General features: G+C 42.0%; 1 protein-coding gene across 1 annotated transcript in view; it reads right to left on the bottom strand.

Annotated features, from left to right (window-relative positions):
• The window catches only part of LOC126281575 (myrosinase 1-like), a 113,226-nt gene that overhangs the window by 78,229 nt on the left and 17,937 nt on the right, over positions 1 to 17,060 (bottom strand). Inside the window, exon 2 of the mRNA XM_049980652.1 lies at positions 12,158 to 12,291. Within this exon, the coding sequence (XP_049836609.1) occupies positions 12,158 to 12,291 (134 nt within the window). The remainder of the gene's footprint in view (positions 1 to 12,157; positions 12,292 to 17,060) is intronic.

The raw sequence follows: 17,060 nt of genomic DNA, 5'->3' as shown, positions 1-17,060 counted from the left end.
TAGAAACATAGCAACACAAATTAAAAAATTGAACAAGAAAATGGAAAAATAATTCTGACTGCAAGCAGGAAACATCACAATAATAAAATCCGAAAAAGGTAATAATGTTATCCTCATGAACTCATCAAAATATTAATTTTAAATTAACAACAGCCTCAGTTGCAATGTTTACCTAGATGGACAAACCGTAGTTCCTTTTATTCTGAAGAAGGTTGGGTTCTCCCAACTGAAACTTAGGTAAATCTAGGTAAACATTGCAACTGAGGTTGTTGTTAATTTAAAATTAGTGTTTATACAGTTACTGACAGTGCCGCGAAATGTTGAAAGTATGAAAGTAATCATCAGAAAAAAACAGCATAAAAATATAAAAACGGAACCCAGCTAATAGATTTCAAACACACGTTAAAAACACACTCAAAAGCATAGAGCATACATTTACGGACCTAAGGAAACAGAGGCTTGTATAAAAAATTACTCAAGCCCCCAAAATGCTATATCAACCAAAGGTACATAAAGAAAATTATCCTGTCCCTCCGATAGTGAATTTCAGAGCAGATTTCACATACTTACTATAAAAACACAAGCAGGCACAGCTCACCCAATAATATAAACTAGAAAATGATAGACCAATAAGAAATACTTCTCAGCTAGTGCAACATATAAGACACATTAAAATTCCTGGCGCAGCAACACTGTTCTCCGTTGATGTAGAAAGTATGTACAGTTGCACCCTGTAAACTCACAACCAGCTATCTCATGAACACACAGATGGAACAATAAAATTGATACAGTTAGTAACATGATAAAATTATTTTGAATCCAGTTTAGAATACTACATACAAGAAGAAGGTTGGCCCATGTGTTCACCTATTTCAGGAACATGAACCATATAGGAAAATTAATATTTGAAGACATAATAACAAAGAAAAGCTACATCATTTTTGTTACAGGTACATGAATGACATAATATCCATGGAAGATGAATGTAGAAATAGAATAAAAACATAAATACTGTATGCAAAAATAAAGTTCACCATAGAATAAGAACAAGAGAACTCACTAATTTTGCTACACGTCACCTTAAGAAAAGACAATAACAAACACACATTTGACATACATGTAAATCCAGAACAGGTGACACATTCTGAATGCAGCCTCATACCACCCACAGAATCAGAAACAGGCTGCAATCAGATACAAGTTAAACAGACTGAACAGGAACCCCCTAGCCATTTATAATTACGAATAAGAGCTGGCTGTTATAAAACAAATAGCATTAAAAATAGACACAAAGAAACAATAGTAGACAAACTAAAGACAAAAGTAAAGACACAAAAATGAAGAATACTAACCAAACCATAAAAACAAATACAACCTACACTGCCACAAAAAATGACATACTGTGGCATCTGTCAGCTCAGTTCCAGGGATAGTGAAAATATATACACTGTAATGACAGTAGGCCATTCAACACAGGATATAAAGAACACATCAGAGTATTGAAACACATCAGCAGATAATCTAAAACAAGATTATCACAATCCAAGCAATATTGAAAAAGATATGAACATCAAAAGTATCAGTAAAGACGGACACCACTCCTCCCTTTCAAAGAAAATAAAGAAAATTTACACGTACACAAAACATTAAAACAAAATAAACAGTTGCTCAATGATCAAATAAATATTGGGAACCACACGCTATTTAGTACAACAGAAAAAATCATACAAAAAAGGAAAAAGTGTCTTCCATCCATCGCTCTCTCCCACCTCAACCACACCTACCCCCCCCCCCCCCAATTTCATTTCACACATCTTGCTTCTCACTTCCCCTCCCACTCACTCTCCATCACACTATAATGCACGTATGTCCACTCTTCTCTACTTCTCCCTACCCCAATTATTAATTAACACTCCATCACTATTCCTTCATTACTCTTGTACAGTATATAAATATATACTGGGTGGCTGCGGCCAGACAAACTGCGTGACTACCACACTCTATGTCTACTTCACCGACTCCTCATCGCGCAAGCACCCCAGTACCTAGCTTCAGAGATTAAAAACCTGTCATGCCATCGTAATCGAAACACGAGGTCACTCTTATCTGGTATCCTAACTGTGCCCACTCACAAAACAAAAACTTTTGCAAACTCCTTCTCAGTTGCCGCTGTCCGCCTCTGGAACAAACTGCCCCTTACCTTGAGGAAAATTCAATCTCCTGTGGCTTTTAAGAAGAAGTTGAAGCATTTCCTACTATCATCCGCATAAAATTCTCCACAAAATTAATGTGCAAGGCCAATCCTCTCATCTGTCAAATAGCAAAGCTAGCGTCTCGTATCTTGCTGCTGAGATGCCTTCCTCTTCATCTATCTCTATTAGCCACGCAGTCTCCTTTTCCTTTATATTTTCCTTAATTATGTTTCATCATGTCTCTCTATTCCTCTCCTCCCTTCACCATGAGTCTCCCTCATACTCCCTGCTGCCAGCACTCCTATCTTAAATCTTTCTCTTCAATAATGCATTTTTCGAGGTGTACCTTTCTAATTGTTTATCTCACTTTTTGTATTAGATGTAGTTTAACATGCCTACTGAAACATATGACTGTAAAATAAGTAGAATGCCTGGTTAGATGTAAGAGAGGGCCTGATGGCCCTAATCTTGCCAGGTTAAATAAATAAATAAATAAATAAATAAATAAATAAATATATAGCAACTTAAATAAATAGAAAAAACACAAATAAAAGTATCTAAAAAAGTATAGGTCAAAGACAAACTAATGGTAGAGTTATGTTGGCAACACTAGTAAGTATACTGCACACATCGATGTATACAAATAATCAATAAACAGTGGTGTACGAAAAAGTGTGCTGTGTGAAACGTAATAAATGCATGTTGTTGTTGTTGTGGTCTTCAGTCCGGAGACTGGTTTGATGCAGCTCTCCATGCTTCCCTATCCTATGAAAGCTTCTTCATCTCCCAGAACTTACTGCATCCTGCGTCCTTCTGAATCTGCTTAGTGTATTCATCTCTTGGTCTCCGTCTACGATTTTTACCCTACACGCTGCTCTCCAATGCTAAATTAGAGATACCGTGATGCCTCAGAACATGTCCTACCAACCGATCCCTTATTCTAGTCAAGTTGTGGCACAAACTCCTCTTCTCTCCATTCCTATTCAGTACTACCTCATTAGTTATGTGATCTACCCATCTAATCTTCAGCATTCTTCTGTAGCACCACGTTTCAAAAGCTTCTATTATCTTCTTGTCCAAAATATTTATTGTCCCTGTTTCAATTCCATACATGGCTACACTCCATACAAATACTCTCAGAAACGACTTCCTGGTGCTTAAATCTATACTATTTGTTAACAAATTCCTCATCTTCTGAAACGCTTTCCTTGCCATTGCAGGTCTACATTTTATATCTTTTCTACTTCGACCATCATCAATTATTTTGCTCCCCAAATAGCAAAACTCATTTACTACTTTAAGAGTCTAATTTTCTAATCTAATTCCCTGAGCATCACCCGACTTAATTCGACTACATTCCATTAGCCTCGTTTTGATTTTGTTGATGTTCATCTTATATCCTCCTTTCAAGACACTGTCCATTACGTTCAAGTGCTCTTCCAAGTTCTTTGCTGTCTCTGACAGAATTACAATGTCATCAGCGAACCTCAAAGATTTTATTTCTTCTCAGTAGATTTTAATCCCTACTTCGAATTTTTCTTTTGTTTCCTTTACTGCTTGTTCAATATACAGATTGAATAACATTGCGGAGAGGCTACAACCCTGTCTCACTCCCTTCCCAACCACTGCTTCCCTTTCGTGCCCCTCGACTCTTATAACTGCCGTCTGGATTCTGTAAAAATTGTAAATAGCCTTTCGCTTCCTGTATTTTACTCCTGCCACCTTTAGAATTTGGAAGAGAGTATTCCAGTCAACATTGTCAAAAACTCTCTCTAAGTCCACAAATTCTAGAAACGTAGGTTTCCCTTTCCTTAAACTTCCTTCTAAGATAAGTCGTAAGGTCGGCACTGCCTCACTTGAAAACTTCCTGGCAGATAAAAACTCTGTGCCCGACCGAGACTCTAACTCGGGACTTTTGCCTTTCGCGGGCAAGTGCTCTACCAACTGAACTACCGATGCACGACCCACATCCGGTACTCACAGCTTTACTTCTGCCAGTATCCGTCTCCTACCTTCCAAACTTTACAGAAGCTCTTCTGCGAACCTTGCAGAACTAGCACTCCTGAAAGAAAGGGTACTGCGGAGACATGGCTTAGCCACAGCCTGGGGGATGTTTCCAGAATGAGATTTTCACTCTGCAGCTGAGTGTGCGCTGATATGAAACTTCCTGGCAGATTAAAACTGTGTGCCCGACCGAGACTCGAACTCGGGAACTTTGCCTTTCGCGGGCAAGTGCAAGTTCAAGGTTCGCAGAAGAGCTTCTGTAAAGTTTGGAAGGTAGGAGACGGATACTGGCAGAAGTAAAGCTGTGAGTACCGGACGTGAGTCGTGCTTCGGTAGCTCAGTTGGTAGAGCACTTGCCCGCGAAAGGCAAAGGTCCTGAGTTCGAGTCTCGGTCGGGCACACAGTTTTAATCTGCCAGGAAGTTTCATATCAGCGCACACTCCGCTGCAGAGTGAAAATCTCATTCTGGAAACTGCCTCACTTGTTACAACACTTCTATGGAATCCAAACGGATCGTCCCTGAGGTCGGCTTCTACCAGTTTTTCCATTTGTCTGTAAAGAATTCGTGTTAGTATTTTGCAGCTGTGACTTATTAAACTGATAGTTCGGTAATTTTCACATCTTCTACACCTGCTCTCTTAGGGATTGGAATTATTATATTATTCTTGAAGTCTGAGAGTATTTCGCCTGTTTCATACATGTTGTTCACCAGATGGTAGAGTTTTGTCAGGACTGGCTCTCCAAAGGCCGTCAGTAGTTCCAATGAAATGTTGTCTACTCCAGGGGCCTTGTTTCGAGTCAGGTCTTTCAGTGCTGTGTCAAACTCTTCACGCAGTACCGTATCTCCTATTTCATCTTCATCTACATCCTCTTACATGTCTATCACATTGTCCTCAAGTACATCGCCCTTGTATAGACCCTCTATATACTCCTTCCATCTTTCTGCTTTCCCTTCTTTGGTTAGAACTGGGTTTCCATCTGAGCTCTTGATATTCATACACGTCGTTCTCTTATCTCCAAAGGTCTCTTTAATTTTTCTGTAGGCAGTATCTATCTTACCCCTAGTGAAATAAGTCTCTACATCCTTATATTTGTCCTCTAGACATCCCTGCTTAAACCATTTTGCACTTCCTGGCGATCTCATTTTTAGACGTTTGTATTCCTTTTTGCCTGCCTTATTTTCTGCATTTTTATATTTGCTCCTTTAATAAATTAAATTCAATATTTCTTCTGTTACCCAAGGATTTATACTAGCGCTCGTCTTTTTACCTAATTGATCCTCTGCTGCCTTTACTACTTCATCCGTCAGAGCTACCCATTTTCCTTCTTCTGTGCTTCTTTCCCCAATGCAGTCAATTGTTACCTTATCCTCTCCCTGAAACTTTGTGCAACCTCTGATTTAGTTAGTTTATCCAGGTCCCATCTCCTTAAATTCCCACCTTTTTGCAGTTTCTTCAATTTTAATCTGCAGTTCATAACCAATAGATTGTGGTCAGAGTCCACATCTGCCCCTGGAAATGTGTTACAATTTAAAACCTGGTTTCTAAATCTCTGACTTACCATTATATAACCTATCTGGTACCTTGTAGTATCTGCAGGATCCTTCCATGTATACAGCCTTCTTTCACGATACTTGAACCAAGTGTTAGCTATGATTAAGTTATGCTCTGTGCAAAATTCAACCAGGCGGCTTCCTCTTTCATTTCTAACTCCAATCCATATTCACCTACTACGTTTCCTTCTCTCCCTTTTCCTACTCTCGAATTCAGTCACCCATGAGTATTAAATTTTCGTCTCCCTTAACTAACTGAATAATTTCCTTTATCTAGTCATACATTTCACCACCCCCCTTGAACAAGGGACCTTACAGTTGGTGGGGAGGCTTACGTGCCTAAGCCATACAGATGGCCGTACCGAAGGTGCAACCACAATGGAGGGGTATCTGCTGAGAGGCCAGACAAACGTGTGGTTCCTGAAGAGGGGCAGCAGCCTTTTCAGTAGTTGCGGGGGCAACAGTCTGGATGATTGACTGATCTGGCCTTGTAACGCTAACCAAACCGGCCTTGCTGTGCTGGTACTGCGAACGGTTGAAAGCAAGGGGAAACTACAGCCGTAATATTTCCCGAGGGCATGCAGCTCTACTGTATGGTTAATGATGATGGCGTCCTGTTAGGTAAAATATTGCGGTGGTAAAATAGTCCCCCATTCGGATCTCCAGGCGGGGACTACTCAAGAGGACGTTGTTATCAGGAGAAAGAAAACTGCCGTTCTACGGATCGGAACGTGAAATGACAGATCCCTTAATCGAGCAAGTAGGTTAGAAAATTTAAAAAGGGAAATGGATAGGTTAAAGTTAGATATAGCTGGAATTAGTGAAGTTCGGTGGCAGGAGGAACAAGACTTTTGGACAGGTGAATATAGGGTTATAAGTACAAAATCAAATAGGCGTAATGGAAGAGTAGGTTTAATAATGACTAAAAAAATAGGCGTGCGGGTAAGCTACAACAGACACCATAGTGAACGCATTATTCTTGCCAAGATAGACACGAATCTGCAGATGACGAAGAAATTGATGAAATGTGTGATGAGATAAAAGAAATTATTCAGATGGTGAAGGGAGACGAAAATTTAATAGTCATGTGTGGCTGGAATTCGAGTGTAGGAAAAGGGAGACAAGGGAACATAGTAGGTGAACATGGATTGCGGCTAATAAATGAAAGAGGAAGCCGCCTGTTAGAAATTTGCACAGAGCACAACTTAATCATAGCTAACACTTGGTTCAAGAATCATACAAGAAGGCTGTATACATGGAAGAAGCCAGGAGATAGATTATCTAATGGAAAGACAGAGATTTAGAAACCAGGTTTTAAATTGTAACACATTTCCAGGGGCGGATGTAGACTCTGACCACAATCTATTGGTTATGACTGCAGATTAAAATTGAAGAAACTGCAAAAAGGTGGGAATTTAAGGAGATGGGACCTGGATAAACTGACTAAACCAGAGGTTGGACAAAGTTTCAGGGAGAGCATAAGGGAACAATTGACAGCATTGGGGAAAGAAGCACAGTAGCTCTGAGGGATGAAGTAGTAAAGGCAGCAGAGGATCAAGTAGGTAAAAAGACGAGCGCTAGTATTAATCCTTGGATAACAGAAGAAATATTGAATTTAATCGATTAAAGGAGAAAATATAAAAATGCAGGAAATAAGGCAGGAAAAGGAATACAAACGTCTCAAAAATGATATCGCCAGGAAGTGCAAAATGGCTAAGCAGGGATGACTAGAGGACAAATATAAGGCTGTAGAGACTTATCTCACTAGGGGTAAGATAGATACTGCCTACAGAAAAATTAAAGAGACCTTTGGAGAAAAGAGAACCACTTGTATGAATATCGAGAGCTCAGATGGAAACCTAGTTCTAACCAAAGAAGGGAAAGCGGAAAGATGGAAGGAGTATATAGAGTGTCTATATAAGGACGATGTACTTGAGGACAATATCATAGATATGGAAGAGAATGTAGATGAAGATGAAATGGGAGATACGATACTGCGTAAAGAGTTTGACAGAGCACTGAAAGACCTGAGCCGAAAGAAGACCTCGGGAGTAGACAACATTCCATTAGAACTACTGACGGCCATGGGAGAGCCAGTCCTGACAAAACTCTACCATCTGTTGAGAAAGATGTACGAGACAGGCGAAGTATCCTCAGACTTCCAGAAGAATATAATAATTCCAATACCAAAGAAAGCAGGTGTCGTCAGATGTGAAAATTAGAGAACTATTAGTTTCATAAGTCACAGCCGCAAAATACTAACACGAATTGAAAAACTGTTAGAAGCCGACATCGGGGAAGATCAATTTGGATTCCGTAGAAATACTGGCAATACTGACCTTACGACTTATCTTAGAAGGAAGATTAAGGAAAGGCAAACCTACGTTTCTAGCATTTGTGCACTTAGAGAGAGCTTTTGAGAATGTTGACTGGAATACTCTCTTCCTGATTCTAAAGGTGGCAGGAGTAAAATACAGGGAGCGAAAGGCTATTTACAATTTGTACAGAAACCAGATGACAGTTATAAGAGTCGAGGGGCACGAAAGGGAAGCAATGGTTGGGAAGGGAGTGAGACAGGGTTGTAGCCTCTCCGCAATGTTATTCAATCTGTATATTGAGCAAGCAGTAAAGGAAACAAAAGAAAAATTCGGTGTAGATATTGAAATCCATCTAGAAGAGATAAAACTTTGATTTTTTTTTGGAAACCAATGCTGGATAAAGGATTCGCTTAGGCTTTTCAAGCACTACGGTCTTCCGCCTTATCATTAACTTTTTGCTCTTCTTTTGATTTATGTTGCTGTTTATCTAGTCAGTGCCTTCAACTACAGCAGATGTAAAGACTAACACTCCGTTCTGTGTTTTGACTGTTAATTTATACGATTTTCACTTTTACTTTGGTTATACATTTTTTATTTTACTGTAATTAATTTTCAAGCTTATTTTCAAACTTGTGGTATTAAGCGTGATTCTTGACGTTTCCCCGGCGTACTGAACTTTCGATGCGGTTTGGGGGTTGCAGCCGGATCATGTTGGCTTCTTACAACAATATTTCTGCCGGCAAACGTACAGCTATCTTCAGGAGAGTGTTCTATTAAGTTTTTTATTTTCTTGCGGAAGTTCATCTGCACTAGAGGTCTACAGTAAAATCCATCAGCAAAAGGAAAGTGGTTCAAATATGTTCCATCAACACGTATCCCTTCTTAGTTTCCTGAGTCTAAGGATCTGAAAACTTCCTCCGTGATTGCTGAGAACGGCTTTGATCATAAGAAATCTTCTTGCTTGACGGCACTTGAAATTTTATTTTCCAGTAGCTTGATGAAGGCCTGTAGGAAGATACAACATTCTTGTATATATTCATCAGTGTATCAGAAGAGGTTCGATCATCGCCTTCTTTATCAAGTGAGTGGGTACAGATTTTATTGAAACTGAGTCAAATATTTTCTAGAAATCTACCATTCGCAGGTAACTTGATCTTCTGTAGCCTCCGTTTCGCCCTGTAGTTTCATTCATCTCTTTGCAACTGGGCCACTTCTAGAGCATGCTTGATCATCTAAAATCGATTATTTCTCTTTGCAGTTGGCAGCAGGTGGTAAAGGACGCTGATGGATTTGCAGTTTGTTATCTATTACCCTTCTTCAGTTCAGGGAAAGAGATGAACTGCAGCATTGTTTAGTTCACTGACATACTGTGAATAATTTGGCATGTGCGTATGGTACTTCTTTTGCTTCAGCTTGACCCATTTCTATTGTAACATCATCTGTAGGTGTCCCTGGTTTCTCCATTAACATGCGAACAAGAATAATGCAGGTAACTTCAATGTCGTTACGATGATCACGTAGACGAGTCTGATGGTCAGAAGGAACAGGATTGTGAGGACTCATATGGGGAGCTGACTTTTTGGAAATTGATATTTGGAGCATGAAATGGAGAAAGGTACTTATGTCCATGTCAGTAATATTTGATTACTAGTTCAGAGGTAAGGCGGCAGTGTCCGTGGCGCTCAACCCTTGAATGGCTTCTGCCCCGACCGCCGGTGGAATGCAGTCTTTCACTATCCACGGCACAAGGAGGGGGAGGGAGAGGGTGTCAAGCCCAGCTGCCCCAGGGGCGCCTCTTGTCACCGGTAAAGTTGCCCGATATTCGGTTTGATAGCGGACTGGGTGGAGCTGCAGCCGTCTTGCAAGGACTGGAACGAGAAAAAAGTGTATCTTCTATCCGGGACTGAGGGGCCGCCAAGCCCGTAGTTTAGCGTCCTACCCCCGCCACACAGCGGGGCCACATTACCTAGGATGACTACGTACAAAGGTAACCAGAGCTTGCCTTAATTTTCCTTGCATGTGACTCGATAAAATTCCGAAATGGAAGCTTCACGTTTGCCACACAGTTTCTGCTTCTCATTCTCTCACGAAGAACTGATACACACTACCGCAGTCGTTTGTTTACGTAGAAATTGTTGTCTTTCATTTATGTTACTTGTAATGAACACTGCAGAAATCGCGAAAGTGCAGTAACACAAAAACCCTCACCAAGAATTTAATGTGAGACTCACGCGACGTATGAAAATGGAACTGCGACAAAACCTAACGGAGGAACTTCAACACGTCAAAATGGAAACAAAGGTTTCTTGAAAATTGTTGAAGGTTTGCAAACGACCACCTCTGAACTTACATAAAACACTATAAATGTACTGCGGAGGATCAGACTACATTATTAGAAACAATCCATGTTGATTAATCAATAAATGAAACAGTATATATTAAGTTATTAGCCGTAGGTAATAATAAGACCTTGAACTGGAAGCTACATGTTGCAGATTATGATAAATGTCTAAGGTTGGTGACTTTTTTGTTAGGAATAATATTAGATTTTTTATATCAAAATGTTGGCGATCGCTTTTCATCAACAAAGATACCATTAATAAAACAGATACTAGAAGGAGAAATGACTTACGTTATCCTTCACCCAGCTATAGCGTGGCACAGTAAGGAGTGAGGTATTCATCCGAAAACATCTGAGACCACTTTCTTAATGACGTGAATTTCTTGGAACACAAAATGGAAACATATTTTTGACTACTCCTTCTACTTCATAGGAGAGTGATGGAACGTGTATCGTTATAGTGTGTGTGTGTGTGTGTGTGTGTGTGTGTGTGTGCATATATATCACACACACACACACACACATATAATATATGTGTGTGTGTGTGTGTGTGTGTGAGTGTGATTGATAGAGAGAAAGAAGGGGAGTAAAACTGAGAGAGTGCGTGAGAGAGTGAGAGAGAAAGAGAGAGAGACAGAGAGGGACTGAAAATAGTAAAATTTCAATAAAGAAATGGCTGGTTCAAATGGCTCGGAGCACTATGGGACTTAACATCTATGGTCATCAGTCCCCCAGAACTTAGAACTAGTTAAACCTAAATAACCTAAGGACGACACACAACACACAGCCATCACGAGGCACAGAAAATCCCTGACCCCGCCGGGAATCGAACCCGGGAACCCGGGCGCGAATTGCTTAAGACACTCATGTATTTGATCAGGAAATTGCTAATGTATCACTGGGAAAGTGTTCTATAATTGGAAAATTGACTTAGTTGGTGCATCGCTGTCCGTGTTTTACATTAATGACGAGGTAGAAAAAATTTTACACATGATACACTTATCATCTATAACGAAATATCATCTCAAAAAAAAGTCGTATAGGTTGTCCAGTCAGTTTTTGACAAGAATTCAAAATGATGCAATGATTGGCTACGTGCTTTAAATGTTCTGTAATGTTAAATTGTGGACTTGACGAAACTCAGAAGAATAATATCCTATGACTGCAAGATCACAGACACAACTGGAAAGATTTCAATACATATATTCAATCTACTCAAGAGTATGGCACCTATACCCAGTGGAACTACCACAGAGCAGTAAAGACGTGCAGTGAAGGGCAGTACTAGTGGCCAAAGCTTTGCTTCAACCGTGGGAGAATTCCACGGGGATACCGGGAGACCTGGACTCGCTGACGCCTGAAGAGAGATGCCACAGGCCGTCTTGCAAAGTTTTAAAGTGAGAAATATAGGAATATTCGGTGAGTTCCCACGTATCAGTCCCGCAGGAACAGCGGAGGGCAGAGCAGACTAATTTCAGCGTGCGCAGTGGAACGGTAAGTACATCCCGCCACGCACTCCACAGCGGTTCACAGAGCGGGCGCACCAGCCACAGTGGCCGAGCGGTTCTAGGCGCTTCAGTCCGGAACCGCGCTGCTGCTACGGTCGCAGGTTCGAATCCTGCCTCGGGCAAGGATGTGTGTGTTGTCCTCAAGTTTAAGTAGTTCTACGTCTAGGGGACTGATGACCTCAGACGTTAGGTCACACAGAGCTTAGAGCCATTTGAACCACTTTGTTGAAGAGTGGGCTCACGTTCAGTCCGACCAGCGCCTGCACGTCCTCCCTGAAATGGTGGTAGGAGTCTGCCGCCACGTCGCCGTTCTGCCCGTCGGCGGTCAGGTTGGGTTGGGAGTGCAGCATGTGGTCCCAGATGCTGACACCCTTGCCTGAAACATGCACACACCATTCGCTGTCACGTATTCAGCAAATCATAGAAGGTTGGGTTGGGAGTGCAGCATGTGGTCCCAGATGCTGACGCCCTTGCCTGCAACACGCACACACCACTCGCTGTCACGTATTCAGCCAATCATGGAAGACCTTCTGACGATGTTGAGGGGAACACACTCTGAAATTTGGAGCTGAGAGGGTCTAAATGCGTGGAACGGAAGTTTGTGAACGTACAACATACAGAAATCACAGTGCACTTAGAAGAGTCGAAAGACATGAAAGGAAAGCAGTTTGTGACGTGGGAACGAGACAGGAGTGTAATCTATTACCTATGTTACTCAAACTGAATACTGAGGAACCACTACAAGAAGCCAAGTAGAAACTTTAAAAAGGAAACTGAAGTTTAGGTAGAAGAAACTCATGTGACATTGTAATTCTGTCAGAGATGAAAAGGACTTGAAAAATCTATTGAACGGAACGAACAGTGTCTCAAAAAAGTTATGAGACGAAGATCAGCAAAGGAAAATACAGATAATGGACTGTGTTGTTGTTGGCTGGGCTCTCAGCACTATGAGGTTTAACATCTGAGGTCATCACTCCCCTAGAACTTAGAACTACTTCAACCTAATTAACCTAAGGACATCACACACATCCATGCCCGAGGCAGGATTCGAACTTCCGACCGTAGCGGTCACGCGGTTCCAGACTGAAGCTCCTAGAACCGCTCGGCCACACAGGCCGGCTATGTTGTTGTTCTTCTGGTCTTCAGTATAGAGGTTGATTTGCTGCAGCTCTCCATGTTTCTCTATCCTGTGCAAGGTTCTTCATCTCCCAGTATCTACTGCAACCAACATCCTCCTAAATCTGCTTACAAGGGAACCTACCCATTGCACCCACCTCAGATTTAGTTATACGTTGGCACAGTGGATAGGCGTTGAAAAACTGAACTCAGATCAATCGAGAAAACAAGAAGAAGTTGTGTGGAACTATGAAAAAAATGAGGAAAATATACAAACTGAGTAGTTCAGGCGCGAGATAGGCAACATCAAGGTGAACGTTCATTCAGGAGCGCCGTGGTCCCGTGGTTACCGTTAGCAGTTGCGGAACGAGAGGTCCTTGGCTCAAGTCTTTCCTCGAGTGAAAAGTTAAATTTTTTATTTTCAGACAATTATTATCTGTCCGTCCGTCCGTCCGATGCGAAATAACTGCGCCGTAGTATGGGGACGCTACATCTAAACAAACATCGAAACACATGACGTCAGTCGACTACAGCCCACGGAAGAGAGAGTATTTCTGCTAACGAGGCTCCCTGGCTGACTGTTCGCTACTTTGGACGAGAGTGCATTAAATACGTGAGATGTATTCTGTGGGCAATATGAATCCAGCAAATATAGCTCGCGGTTGCAAAACACACACACTAAACTTGTTACAGTGAAGAGAGACGTCAATGAACGAACGGACAGATCATAACTTTTCGAAAATTAAGAAAGTAAACTTTTCACTCGAGGGAAGATTCTAACCGAGGATCTGTGGTTCCGCAGCTGCTAACGCTAACCACGGTACCACGGCGCTCCTTAGCTCGCATCTTCCTTGATGTTGCATATCACGCGCAAGAACTACTCAGTTTGTATATTTTGCTTATTTTTTTCATAGTTCCACACAACTTCTTCCTGTTTTCTCGATTGATCTGTTATCAGTTTTTCAAGGCGTATCCACTGTGCCAACTTATAACTAAATCTGAGGGGGTTGTGATGGGAAGGTTCCCTTGTTAGTGTATTCATCTCTTGGTCTCCCTCTACGATTTTTACACACTGCCCTCCAATACTAAATTGGTGATCCCTTGATGCTTCAGAACGTGTCCTAGCAACCGATCCCTTCTGCTAGTCAATTTGTGCCACTAATTTCTCTTCTCCACAATTCTGTTCAATACCTCCTCATTAGTTATGTGATCTACCCGTCTAATCTACTGATGGACAGTACTTTAATTAAATCAGGCGATACTGATAGAATTATATTAGGAACTGTAGTAGGCTGTTTATACTTGAACAGAAAAATAGCTGACATGGGCGAAGTAAAGCGGGTATAATATGCAAACTGGCGATAGCTAGAAAAGCTTGTCTGACAAAAGAAATAGGAGGGGTGTATGGACAAGTCCTTCGATTTATAAAGAAAAAAATGTTCTTACGGGTCTGAAGAAAACTTCTTTGTTTAACAACGTATTCGTCCTTGAGCTCCACACATTTATGGAATCTTTGTTACAGCTTCTTTAACCCAAGAAAAAGTCTACTGTGCTGCGAATCACTGATCCGCAGCCTTTCGCGCTTTCTCAATGTTCAGAAATGGTCTTTGCAGTGACTCGTGCGCGTACTTTCATAACGCCGCGAGCGCAGCAGTGCTATGTCGTCCGCAGACGCGCGCGCGTGTGTGTGTGTGTGTGTGTGTGTGTGAGGAGAGAGAGAGAGAGAGAGAGAGAGAGAGAGAGAGAGAGAGAGACCACCGTCATATCGCGCCACGGGCGCCAGTCTACTAAATGCTAGCCGAGCTACGCTCCGCCTGAGTTCTCTATGGGTGTTGCTACAGCTCTTCGTGTACGTAACTGGTTCCTTTTAAATGTTACTTAAATATGATGTTCAACTTGTTAATTGTTCTGTGGAATAAAGTTGTGTTAAGTTCCTTAAATATTGTGTACAAGTTGTTAATGCTTCCATGGAATAAAATTGTGTTCAGTCTACTGGCGTGTGGTACTCATACCTAAATACAACACCACTCGCGACGAACGTAGTCCTGTTTTCGCACCAATTTCTACTCTCGTTGATCTTCCGTTTATTCTCACGATGAAAGATGGTGTTACGGAGGTCATTTTATATCGCTTGGTCGAACAGCAAGAATCATTCGCCACGGCATTGAACCACCAGTCGCAGGCGCTAGACAATCAGTCCCAGATGTTTCAGTGATAAGATTCTGTTTTGTCTAGTCGGCATGCACCTCAGTCTGTGTCGCCTGCTGTTTAACTCTCCGCGGCCCCCATGGTTTATCTGCTTCCCTTTTCTACGTACGATGAGTCCGTAGAGGAATGGGACGCGTACAAGAAATATATGTGACAACGCTTTCAAGATTTTGCGATTACTGACACTGTTTTACGTCGTTCTTCCTTTCATGGATATCGCTAAGAATCTGTCAAGTCCCTTGTCAAATCACCCCTTTACAGGATCTGTCTTCTTTCAAAACGCCACCGTATGCGCACCCTTGTTATTGCTCCCCGGGTCGACTTTTACTGCTGTAGGAAGCAATCACATCAGTCCTACCGAGCATGAGCGGCTGAGGTCCAAGAGTTAAGTCGCCGTTGTCATATTGTGACCGATGCGAATCAAGATCCGTATGCTGAGATCTGTCCGTATGATGAGAGATGCTGTAATTTGTTTGGCTTCGGATCGTCAGGTGTGAGAGTGTGCCCTACCGTGTGAAAATCCTCCCGTCCCCGAGTTTTTGACTACTGTACAGATGTTCGAGGTGTCGCTGCTGGTAACTAAATTGAGTCATGGTGTGAGATATCAGCTATCCAACCCTATCCTCCGCACCGAAGTTTAGACAGTTTGCCGGGGGCAGATATGGTCGCTGCGGCCCGCACACGATCACTCTGTCAAGCCGGACAGCAGCCGCACTAACAAAATAAACAAGCCAATAAACAGTAACGTACGCGTTCCACGCTCCCGTCCCGCCCTTATTGTTTCATTAACCAAGAGCGCACAGACTGCCCAAAACACTGAGCCACCTGTCATAATTGGAACAAAAAAGTCACATTGCCTCTTTTTGTAAAGGAAAAATTCAACATGACGATCCTGAAGCGGATATGGATGTAAAGGTTGTATCGGCCATTTCTGTTGCTCTAAACAGTCTTTTCACTGATGTTATGGTTTTTCGTAAAGCTCTGCACGTGCAGGTGGATACAGGAGCTGCGATAACCAGTTAAACCCACAAACTCCTATGGACTCGGGCACCCCTCTTCTCCCCGTAGCCGCGAGGGGCAGCTGCGCGATCTAGGGCACCTTGCCAGCGGCTCCCCACGTCGGAGGTTTGAGTTCTCCCTCGGGGATGGGTGTTGTCCCTAGTGACCTCAGCAGTTTGGTCTGTTTCGATAATTTCTTCTCTCCATGTCACGAAAATTAGTAGATTCCAATTCTCTGCCCCAGTGAAGCTCAGGTCAGTAATCCGATCACTAACTTTTCCTGTTGTAGACTACACATATATGGAGAATCTTTTTGTATTAGATTCTTTTAACTTTCTTGGTTTTACCATTTCATGTGAAGTGAATTTAGTGTCTCAACAGGTGTCGTATGCACAGTTAGAAGCAGGGAATGTACTTCAACTCGCGACCTGTTATCTACGGTGCACAGCACTTACCACTGGCTCACATGTAGTTGGAGCACCTCGAGAAGTCAATAACAATTCTTCCAGAACTTCCGCATTCCACAGTGCTATGAGGTAAAGCACATGGCCGGATCTAGACTTCTGAGAGACAGACAGTTACAGCTTTTGTTTCCACTGCACGACGTTTTCAACAAACAGATAGCGCAGTGGAGTAGCTCAAATGGAAAGGAACACTTCCTACTTAAATGTCTGCATCCTACAGAGTTGGCAGTTCTGTGTAGGTGGCAGTTACGTGATTTTATTTGGGCGATTACAAAATAGAGTCGAATATATGCAGTGGGTAGCCGAGGCAGCCAGTTCATGGCGATTCGGTCAACCAAGTACATGTATGTACGGAACA

This window comes from Schistocerca gregaria, chromosome 7 (assembly GCF_023897955.1).
Source record: "Schistocerca gregaria isolate iqSchGreg1 chromosome 7, iqSchGreg1.2, whole genome shotgun sequence".
NCBI lineage: Eukaryota > Metazoa > Arthropoda > Insecta > Orthoptera > Acrididae > Schistocerca > Schistocerca gregaria.
Note: the sequence above shows the minus strand (reverse complement) of the source record. Positions and strands in the feature narration are given on the sequence as shown.